The sequence below is a fragment of the Choloepus didactylus genome, chromosome 10 (assembly GCF_015220235.1).
Source record: "Choloepus didactylus isolate mChoDid1 chromosome 10, mChoDid1.pri, whole genome shotgun sequence".
In the NCBI taxonomy this organism is placed as follows: domain Eukaryota; kingdom Metazoa; phylum Chordata; class Mammalia; order Pilosa; family Megalonychidae; genus Choloepus; species Choloepus didactylus.
Window position 1 is genome coordinate 85,952,433 of NC_051316.1, and position 11,708 is coordinate 85,964,140.

Here is an 11,708-nt window from a genome sequence, read left to right on the forward strand (position 1 = left end):
GCTTTCATATTTTGGATTTTTTATAGGCTTATATTTCTGGGAATTCTGTGGGAATTCTTTGAAGCTTGGCTTAAGGGTTGATGACTTGGGTTGGGTTGGATTTAGGGTTTTTTTCAGGTAGGATTTGTGTTTGTTATACCAGGCTCAAGGGGCACAATAAATTTAGGACTACTTAATTGATTTTACTTAAATTTAGGATTGAAGTTTCTGGGACCATGGAGGCAGTGTGAATTTGGGCCCCAACTTTATTAAAGTCTGTTTTGTGGTTACTTACAAATTACTAAAGGAGACTTTTTTTTTTCATTCCCCCAGAGCCAAAGTCAAGACAGATGTTTCCTTACTGACTCCCTTTACAAGGCAGATTTATATTTAATTCACCCTTTCATTTAAGTTATAGCCACTCCTGGTTTTGGAACCCAGCTTACCACCTTGTGTAGGCCTAAGGCTTATGTAGCTGTTAAAACCCATGCCATAGGTTATTAGAGATGGTAGGTAGATGCCCGTAGGGATTCTTTAAGCACTTCGTTACTCCTGTGGGTTCATGCTCCTGTTTTTAGTTCAGAGTGAAGTGATTTGCCCTCTGAAGATTTTCCTTACTTCTTTGCAAGTTCGACAATATGTTTAAAGGGATTAAAAAATATTTTTTGTATCCAGCATTTCTGTTAGAGTGTTTCAACACATTCTTTCCTCAAGAGCAGTTACTTTCATTTGGGAGATGGGGGTTGGGGGTTTACTCCTTAGAGGCAAGCCATGGCAAACTAAGAGTACAGAACAATTTTTAGGGACTTACATGTGCCATTCTCAGTAGTACCTAGGATTTGGGTGTGTTTGATTAAATACCTTGGCCTGAAACATGTTGAAATTACCTGTCAATAGAACAGCCTAACGTGATCTATATATAGTAAAGATGTACTAAAGAGAACTGAATATACATTTCTCAGATTTCCTGGTATTGTCAATAATTCCTTTGGGTAGTGTTTCATTTTAATAAAAATGTTACAAGGTAATTTGCACATGATTAAGGCATGTTGTAAAGAAATTGACTTTTCTTCTTCATGTGCTTTATTCAGTAACTTTTTTCCCCCCAGTTTGCCAAGCATTGGACAGAATCAAATGATCTAGAATCTAAATCATTAACTCCAGGATTATGCAGAGCATCTGCAAATAAATTAAAGAACAAAGAGAATGTATATACTCCTAAATCTGCTATAAAGACTGAAGAGCACTTTGTATTGCCGGAGCCAAAGACACCAGTTACGAAGAACCAGCATAAAAGGGGAATACTCACTACACCAAATTGTTACATTACACCCTCGAAAGGTATTTGCTATGTGGATTAAGCAGTGGTAAATGCCTTCATATTCCATTCTTCTTACCATGCAAAATAAACTTACAGCAAGTTAGAAATGACTAACATTGCTCTCAGAAATTTGTAGGAGACGCCAAGCTACATTTTATCATGTTATTTGTATTAGTTGAAATGAAAGATATTAGTTGAAATGAAAAAGAAAAAGTTTTTCTTTTTTCATGTTTTTAAATTGAATTATAGATCATAGGATAGCAAAGCTGAAAGATAGGTTAGAGCTCATCTAGTCCAACTAACCTCCTTTTTTCACTGCTGAGGAACCTGAGACCCAGTGGAATGAAGTGATTTGCTTGTGGTCATATTCCTGAGTTTAGACCTTGCTTGTCCATTTACCCTAACCTACAATGACTCAAGCAAAGCCTCTCCTGAGCCTTTTTACTCATCTAGGTCTCCAGCACTGGTTTCTGGTCCTGTTGTGTCCTGAAGGATCCTTTCCTGTGCCCCAACCAAAAATCTGTGATCCTCTCCAGTTTTCTTTATGAAGACAACTCTCTTAATTCCCTTGGTTTCCTCCTCAGGTTAATCACTGACAATTATTTAAACCATTTCCTTTATAACATCTCAACATTTGGTTGCAATCCTCCTTTGGCCACATTCTATGCCTCTTAAAACATGGTTCCTAGAACTGAACCCAGTTTTCTAGGACTGGGTCTCATCAAGATAAGTCAGTAAGTATCATAAGGATAAAGACTCTTACTCTATTTTACGCTGTTTATTTTTCTGCTGTTTATTGCAATGTGGCATAGTACAAAGTAGGTGCCATGTTTGTTATCTGATACATAAGAGGTGCCCAATGCTTGGTACATAGTAGGTGCCACAGTTGTTGAATGAAGGAACAGAATAGAGTGTGAAGGAATATTATTTACTGTAATCTGGTTTGATATGTCACTTTTTGAAATGACACCTAAGATTTATTAGCCTTTTTTTCCGGCAGCTATGACATATTCTTATGTTAAGATCCTAGTGAACCCAAACTCTGAAACATTGCAGTGTGAACTTCTGCTAAACCACATCCTACCATTGCATTTCCAGTCTGGTAATGGAGCCAATAGCCAGTTCAGGGGGACAACTTCTTATCCATAAAGTTATGGGAGACTTTGTCAGAAGATTTGCTGGAAATCCCATTATGGTGTTAGTGACTTTTTCCTTTCCTTAAATCTAACAACCCACTATCCCCAAAAATGTGAAGCTAGTTTGATGTGATGATGTGTGTTTGTGTGTGACTGCCTGTGGTTGTTATAAGGATTCAGTGAGAACGCATCTGTACATACTAGGACCTCAATAATAGCTGATATTGCATCTTTTCCCAAGGAGAGGTCTCTTCTGTTATTCCTCTTAATGTAGCTAAAGCATCCTTTATAAGTAAGAGGTTGGACAGGGAGATAATATGAACCTTAGCTCACCTTAGTTTATTCAAGGCTTTTTAATTTTTAGTCTTTTGATGGCTTTGGTCTTTTCCATTATTGATATTTTTTTTTACTCTTTATGTAACTGAAGGTTTTGAAATTTAGATAGTTTGGAATTTATCTTATAATCTTATCATGTCATCAGTTTACATATCTTACCCCTGTGAGAAAGATTGTGTTGGTCAAAAGTTATTATTGACCTTTTTTTTTTTTAAACATAGAGCTGCCTATGGGAGCAAATGGCTGAATCCACGATTGATAGCTTCCATTAGCACTTTGTATTTTACTTTTGCTGTGAGTTATTTTTGACATAAACATTAATTTTATTTTTCTGAATCCTGTACAGTACAGTCGCTGACAACTTGTTGAAGGGCAACTATATAGAGTAGGATATATTCTCAGTATACAAAGATGAAAACTATTTGCACTGATATTTTTTATTGATTGTATTTTCTTATTTTTGTGAAGCCAGTGAGAATAGTACTGAATAGTCACAAACAAACAAAACAAAATCCCTAATCTCTTTGTAAAAACTTGATATCATATCTTTATTATTTTGAAGTGAATATTATTTCTAAAGAGTGCAAAACTTTTAGAACATGAACAAAAAGTTAACTAATTAGCGGTATCCTGGTTTGTTAATGCAAATTTGTTACAGACTGTCTGGGATGCAACCCTACCTAGAATAAAACACAAAATTCAGGAACAGGGAGTATAAAAAATAACCAAAGCTTATACCTCTTTAATAATTTTTGTCAAGCCTTCACAGGGAACAATTCTCTTTTCTTAACAGAGTTGAATAGGGCTATGAATTGAATTAACACTTTTAATACTATATGAATTAAAGGCATAAATTGTGCCCTTGTGTAAATGTAGATTGACTGTTATTTATAGAAAAGAAAATCAGTACTCATAAAATGTGTATGTTGTTCTATTTAGATTTGTTATGTAGTATTTATATTAAAATCATTAAGCATACCTTTAGTTTTGCAGTGGAACAAAAAGAGCCACATTATACAAGGAAAATAATTTTATTTTTATTATAAATCACACAGAAACATTCTTTAGAGAATTAGGGCCTTCAGCCTAATTGGCCAAATGATTACAAGATATCTGAATCAATGAATGAGTTGCTGTATATATTATTGATAGAAATTTCCAAACCATAGTATGTCAGCTACATATCATCTGTGTTTTTGTTTTTCTAATAGATAGAAACCAGTACCTAAAAGAAACCCCAGTTAAAATGCCAGTAAATTCAGCAGAAACAAACAAGTTAATGACAGGTGTCATTAGCCCTGAGAGGCGGTAAGTGTTCATTTTTAAAATTCGTCTATCTATAGTACATGTAACCTTCCTTTTCTCAAGTGTGATAAACTTGATTAAGTTGAGCCACTACAAAGGTTCTGTTGGGTACTGTAGAAATGTTTGCATAAGGATGGTTTGTGGCCATTACTGGAGCTGTTGCTGCACCTTCCTCATGGGGTAGAATTGTGAAATTGATTGGCAGTGGAACTGGCACCTTGACTTAAAATATAGCAGGGTGGGGAGACGGTGGCTCTGGCCCCAACCCTCCAATTCCCCTCTGAGGCCCATCTTTCTGTACTCTTCTGCCAGGAGAGTATAGACAGCCACAAAAAAAGCAGCACCCCAAAATAGTAAAGATACTAAATGGTGTTTCAAAGAAAATCTAATCCTCTTGTATGAGAAGTTCTACAGAATAGGTGACCTTTTATTATCTTTTATAGCTTTTTTTTGAAGCAGGATCCATTGTGTAGAGAATTGAGGGGATTGATATTAGATAATACTATGGAATTATTATTAATTTTCTTGATGTGATAATTGTATTTCAGTCATGTAGGAAAATGTCTATTTATTGAAGTTGTATGTTGAAGTGTTTTAGGGACAAGTGTCCTGATATCTTCAATTTACTTTCAGATAGCTCAAAATGTATTGAAATAGTGAATGTATTTATTTTCTACCTATATACATAGAGAAGCAAAAATGTGGCAAAATGTTAGCAATTGTTGGATCTAGGAGGATATGTAGATGTTCACTGTATTACCATTCTTGTAACTTTTCTCTATATTTGATGTTTGAAAAAAATTGGGGCAAAATGGTGTTGCCAAGTGGGAGTTGGCTTGGGGGGAAGGATGATGGCTGTGAGTCCTAGCTTTAGCTTTCCCTGAGGAAAGGTGAGATGATCTGCTCTGGCCTACCTGATTGATGCACACCTAATAGACAGGACAAAAGCACAGCCTGTGAGGACCAACTGGCAGGAGGCCCAGCTCTATTTGCGCTTTTTTTATTTTTTGAAAAGGTGCCGCTCAGTTGAACTAGATCTCAACCAAGCACATACAGAGGATACTCCAAAAAGAAAAGGAACCAAAGTGTTTGGGAGCCTTGAAAGGGGACTGGATAAAGTTATCACTGTGCTTACCAGGAGCAAAAGAAAGGGCTCTGTCAAAGATGGACCAAGAAGACTAAAGGTAAATGAACTGAAATTCTCTAATATGGGTTTCAGAAGCTGACTATTAATTGCACCACTTCTTTTGTTTGTTTGTTTGTTTGCTTTTTGTTTTTAAGATAGTTACTGAAATAATGATTGATTTGACTAGTATTTTTTATTTACTTCTCCATTCATTTAGTTAATAAATAATTTTTGAGCATCTGAAGTATGTTACCATGTAATGGGCCCGGAGAATACAGAGGTAAATTAGATACAGTTCTTCCCTTTGAGGAACAAATAACTGTAATTCAGCTATTCAAGGTCAGGTAGAGGGAATAATCACAGGATAAACATAGGAGGCATGGGGCATTTATGAGGAACTGAGAGCTTCTTTTAAGGATGGGGACTTGAGTATAATCATTGTTGTGTCTCTGGCACATAGAAGAGTCTCCGACACAGATATCTTTGTAGGCCCTAAAGAAATATTTGAATGATGGGATGTTAATTTGAACTGTGAGTGTGGTATGTTTGGGGGGAATAATGAGAGACAGGCTGGGAAGGTGGGCTGGGAGGGCCCCAAGGGCCTGTCTAACACGGATGGACCTTATTTGATAGATCTAATAATGCTTTAAAAGGTTTACTGTGTCAGTGGTGTGAACAGTGTATTTGGGCGGGGGGTGGGGGGGAGGAAAGGAAAAATAAGTTATTAGAAGATATATTATACCCCTTACTCTCTTGTATGTTCTCTGAACATTCATTCAAACATTTAATGAATGACATTTTTGTTTGGTACAAGTGAGAGAAGTAAAAGATAAAGGAATGAATAAGACACAGCCCAAATCCTTGAAGAATTCATAGATGGCAGTGGAAACAGGCAGGCTGTCCCAGTACCACTTGTTGAAAAGACTATTCATTTCCCCACTGAATGAACTTGGCATCCTTGCTGAAAATCACTTGACCATAGGTATATGGGTTATTTCTGAAGCCACAGATTCTTAATTTGAAAAGTGAGGCCATTGGGTTCTTTCCATCCTCAGCATTTTTTAATTTACAGAAAGAACTCAAATCTGAAAGACCTAGAAATTAAGATTTTGTTTGAAGTGAAGATATGACTAGGAAGGGAAAGGCATGGATTTTTGTCTGTTCTGTTTTAGTACTGTATCCAGTATGTACTAGAAGAGTGCCTGGTACTGGTACATAGTAAGCATTAGAAAAATAGTTGTTAAAGGAAAGGAGGAAAAGAAGGAGGGAAGGAAGGGAAGGAGGAAGGGAGGGAGGGAGTAAGGAGAGCAATCAGGAATGAAAATAAACATCTGTGAAAATTATGCTGTTAGAAAGAAATGACATTGCTTTTTAAAGGAATACCTGGTATATTTATTCCCTCATAGAACTGTCATAAATCAGTTCCTGGAATTCTATAATGCCCTTTAAATAATCCAGAAAGAATTAAAGAAACATATCCAGCTATATACAAACCCAAATCTGGGGCATTTGTTTTATCTTCCCACAGTTTACAATTCAGGACTGTTAATTTCTCCATCATAGAGTGGGAAGGGAGAAACAGGTAAAGCTCAAACAGATAGATTGATACTGTTTTTTTTTTTTGTTGTTGTTGTTTTTGTTTTTTTTTTTGATACTGTTTAATATTTGTTTCATTTCTTAAAGAAAAATATGAGTGTAGTTACTAATACACGTCATTTTTCCCAGTGCTGTCCTAATAAGATTTACCAGAAGTTGATTATAAATTCTTTCAGTATTTTTCTTGCACTATTTCCATTTAGAATAGTACTATATTGAGGAGGTTTGGATCTCTAGATCAGATAGAGAATGTCAGCTATTGGGTAGGATGATCTTTGTGTTGATATAAAGATTTACCTTTCACCCCTTCTTTTTCTTTTTTAAGCTTCACTATAATGTGACTACAACCAGATTAGTGAATCCAGATCAGCTCCTGAATGAAATAATGTCTGTTCTTCCAAAGAAACATGTTGACTTTGTACAAAAGGGGTAAGAAGCACACTTACAGCTTGATTCATTTATTACTTGATATCTTTTGGGCTTTGAGAAAATATGATTTGATTCCCACCAACCCCTATTTAAAAAAATGTATTTCTCCCACCTGATTCCCAAAATCATTTATGGTAGTGCAGTTTGTTCATAATTTATTCTCTTTTGTACAATTTAAGCACTCATATTTTCACCACTTTCAAAGTTAGACTTTTTACTTCAAAACAGGAAAATTTGAACTTCTGATTTTCTTTTAAATCCTCTATTTTCTATTTATGATAATATTTATAAGTTATAATCTAAATTTATAACACACCTCAAATCAGGGATTTATAGATTTCTTTTCTTGATGACTTGCTATTTTACAGATCTGGGTTTTCAGTACTCTGAGAAGTCATCTCAACTCTTGAGTATTCTCAACTCTTTCCCCCTGTTGAGTGAACTGCCACCAAACGGCTCCTCGGTTATAATCTAATGATTACCTAAAATGTTAATATTTTTAAGCATTTTCACTCAATTATGTCTCTTTAAAATTTCTTTTTTAAAGCAGCTAAGTAGAGCTGCTAATAGATTTAACTAAAACATTTAAATAGAATAGTCAATATAGAGTAAGATTTTAAGACACCATCTTTTGCAAAAGTAAGTTAACTTTTCACTATCTGTAAATGTTGGTAAGCGTTCTTTATGTGAACCCTGGTTTTCCTCTTTAGCTTCATTAGAACACATCTCTCCAACTCTCTCTGACCTGCTCTTCATGCTTGGCCTTTCAGTTATCTTTCCTTCAGCATTTGATTTCTCTTATCTGGAGAACACTTTAACTGGCTGTTAACCAACAATTTGTCCTTCCAACTTCTTGATCAATGAGAAGGTCTTTGCTTTGACCCCTTCTTTCTTATTACCATCTCGGTTTGTTATTACCTTCTTCGTGACAAAGCAAAAAGATTAAAGTTAAGTTTTTTAGTACTGTGATGTTAATAATTTTGGTTATATTCTATTATTATTTATTTCCAACCAAAAAGAATTACTTTTAATCTTCTTCCATATGACTAAATTTTTCTGTGTTTCATTAGGGTATTCCCACTGGCATTTCTTTGATATTCATGGCTTATTTTTTTTTTATTATTCATTTTATTGAGATATATTCACATACCACGCAGTCATACAAAACAAATCATACATTTGATTGTTCACAGTACCATTACGTAGTTGTACATTCATTACCCAAAATCAATCCTCGACACCCTCCTTACCACACACACAAAAATAACCAGAATAATAATTAAAGTGGAAAAGATCAACTAAAGTAAGAAAGAACACTGGGCGCCCTTGTCTGTCTGTTTGTTTGTTTGTTTCCTTCCCCCACCTTTCCACTCATCCATCCACAAACTAGATAAACGGGAGTGTGATCCCTATGGCCCCCCCCAATCCCACTGTCCCCCCTCATAAGCCACATTTTTATACAACTGTCTTCGAGATTCATGGGTTCTGGGTTGTAGTTTGATAGTTTCAGGTATCCACCACCAGCTACCCCAATTCATTAGAACATAAAAAGGGTTGTCTATATGGTAAGTAAGAGTGCCCACCAGAGTGACCTCTCGGCTCCTTTTGGAATCTGTCTGCCACTGAAGCTTATTTCATTTTCTTTCACATCCCCCTTTTGGTCAAGAAGATGTTCTCCATCCCATGATGTCGGGTCTACATTCCTCCCCGGGAGTCATATTCCATGTTGTCATGGCTTAGTTTTAAGAGATCAAACTCCTTTCCCCACAACACATAACTTAGTAAGAAAAAGAATGATATTTTGTGAAACCTCTTAATTATATAATAGAGACAAAGTAATTTCTCTTCACTTGTACAAAACAGGGCCTCGTCATTTGTCCTTAAATATATAGGGAACTGAAACTTAAAATAGATCCTAACCATTGTTTATTTTATTTTTTTATCATATTTTTAAATTGTAGAATATAACCTATTTACGTAAAAGTGATAGCTTTCCAAGTGCAATTTAACAAATAGAGAGCAAATTTCAAAGAATATTACAGGTTACAATTCCATAGTTTCAGTTATCTCTTTATTATGAAATATAACATATAGACAAAAAGGTAATATCTTTCAAGGTATGATTTAACAAGTAGATATATAGGAAATTTCCAAAGTTATTATGAGTTATAGTACACCATTGTTTATTGAAGATCAGGAAGACAATTAAATGAAGCTCGAAAAAATGGAAAAAATGGAAAAAACAATTTGATTTACATGAATTTAATTTATGCAACTTTTCAGGAATGTATCTGTTTTTTAAATGAGTTTAAGGTCTCATTTAGACTGGGCCTTTCCATTATCAGGGTAGGTAACATGAGAGTTCTAATCATAAATGCTGTGTATTTCAACCATAGGAATAGTCTACTTCCTTGGGCTTTCTTTTTTTTTTTTTTTTTTTTAATCTTCATTTTATTGAGATATATTCACATACCACGCAGTCATTCAAAACAAATCGTACTTTCGATTGTTTACAGTACCATTACATAGTGGTACATTCATCACCCAAATCAATCCCTGGCACCTTCATTAGCACACACACAAAAATAACAAGAATAATAATTACAGTGAAAAAGAGCAATTGAAGTAAAAAAGAACACTGGGTACCTTTGTCTGTTTGTTTCCTTCCCCTATTTTTCTACTCATCCATCCATAAACTAGACAAAGTGGAGTGTGGTCCTTATGGCTTTCCCAATCCCATTGTCACCCCTCATAAGCTACATTTTTATACAACTGTCTTCGAGATTCATGGGTTCTGGGTTGTAGTTTGATAGTTTCAGGTATCCACCACCAGCTACCCCAATTCTTTAGAACCTAAAAAGGGTTGTCTAAAGTGTGCATAAGAGTGCCCACCAGAGTGACCTCTCGGCTCCTTTTGGAATCTGTCTGCCACTGAAGCTTATTTCATTTCCTTTCACATCCCCCTTTTGGTCAAGAAGATGTTCTCCGTCTCACGATGCCAGGTCTACATTCCTCCCCGGGAGTCGTATTCCACGTTGCCAGGGAGATTTACTCCCCTGGGTGTCTGATCCTTGGGCTTTCTTTTATATTCCTGCCGTAAAGTGTTGAAAAGATCATAGCCTCTTAATACTATTAGAAAAACTTCAAAAACACGTGTCCTTCTGACATGTAGTGGCTTCAGCTTTATTTATAAGAAAGGAGTTTCTGAAGAGGTACACATACAAAATCTATTTGTAATCTTTTCTGCACTTTCCTTTGTTGTGAATCTTGTGGAAATGGCTTAATGTTCATGGATTACACTGCTAAAACGGTTGCATAAAGGATGCCAAAAGATTTCTTGGCATCAGTGGCATGCATAACTATGAAAGAAGGGCTTTTCTTTGGAGCAAGGGAGAATTCTGGTAAAGTCATTTCATCTTTATTCTTTCATAGTCTCCTAGTTCAGCTTCTGGGAAAACATCATACTCCATCACCAAAGCTAGGTCATTTGGAAACTGTGAGCAGTAATCCATTGTTTAACATGAAATAATGGTTCATTTTCCCCTGGCCACCTAGAGGCTTGGAAACCTCTTGTAATAATGCAGAATATTCATGGTTCTCCTACTAACTGACTTCTTAACTTGTTTTTCACAGCTATACACTGAAGTGTCAAACACAGTCAGATTTTGGCAAAGTGACAATGCAGTTTGAACTAGAAGTATGCCAGCTTCAAAAACCTGACGTTGTGGGTATCCGGAGGCAGCGGCTTAAGGGTGATGCCTGGGTTTACAAAAGATTAGTGGAAGACATCCTATCTAGCTGTAAGGTATAATTGATGAATGGTTTCCATCCTGCTGGCTGAGTTTGGGTACAATACAGCCTATGGAGACTGGTGTGATTGGTTTGATTCTGAAGTCCATTGGAGCTACAAACGCATTCCAAAAGAGCTATCTAAAAGACCAATATCTTTTTGTTTTTAAACAAAAGATATTATTTTGTGGATGAATCTAAGGCAAGTCCATATGTCATTATCTGTTACTGTCTTTTTTAATCATGTGGCTTTAAATAGTAATAACTGTTGACTTTCCTAGACTCACTTCTATATGTGAATGTAAGCTCTTAACTATGTCTCCTTTTAATGTGTAATTTCGTTTTAAAATAAAAGCATTTGTGAATATACCAGGCTTCTTTTCTTTTTTGTATTTGATTGTGATCTAAATAAAACCTCAAATGGATTCCTGACTATTAAATAGAGACTGTTTGGAGTATGTTTTATCTGTTATCAAATATGCCTTGGGCAGAAAAACAGATAAGAATTCATTTGCATAATTTTTTCCTGTCTCTGATTTAAGTAGGATTTATTGAGATCGTTAACTAAGTCACAGCTGTGGTTACCAGCGTTAAACAATACATTTAATATGTTGAATAAAAGAGTATTGACTTCAGTAAGTGTGTTCGGTCAGCAATGACAAGCGTCTGTACTGTGCATCCCCATGAAATG

The 11,708-nt window shown here is 35.6% G+C and overlaps 1 protein-coding gene across 1 annotated transcript in view; it reads left to right on the forward strand.

Annotated features, from left to right (window-relative positions):
• The window catches only part of MELK (maternal embryonic leucine zipper kinase), a 129,414-nt gene extending 118,079 nt beyond the window's left edge, over positions 1-11,335 (forward strand). The window contains exons 14-18 of the mRNA XM_037797573.1: positions 1,089-1,320; positions 3,984-4,080; positions 5,093-5,261; positions 7,125-7,228; positions 10,862-11,335. Coding sequence (XP_037653501.1) covers positions 1,089-1,320; positions 3,984-4,080; positions 5,093-5,261; positions 7,125-7,228; positions 10,862-11,039 — 780 coding nt within the window. The 3' untranslated portion in view covers positions 11,040-11,335. The remainder of the gene's footprint in view (positions 1-1,088; positions 1,321-3,983; positions 4,081-5,092; positions 5,262-7,124; positions 7,229-10,861) is intronic.
• Positions 11,336-11,708: the final 373 nt, after the last annotated feature.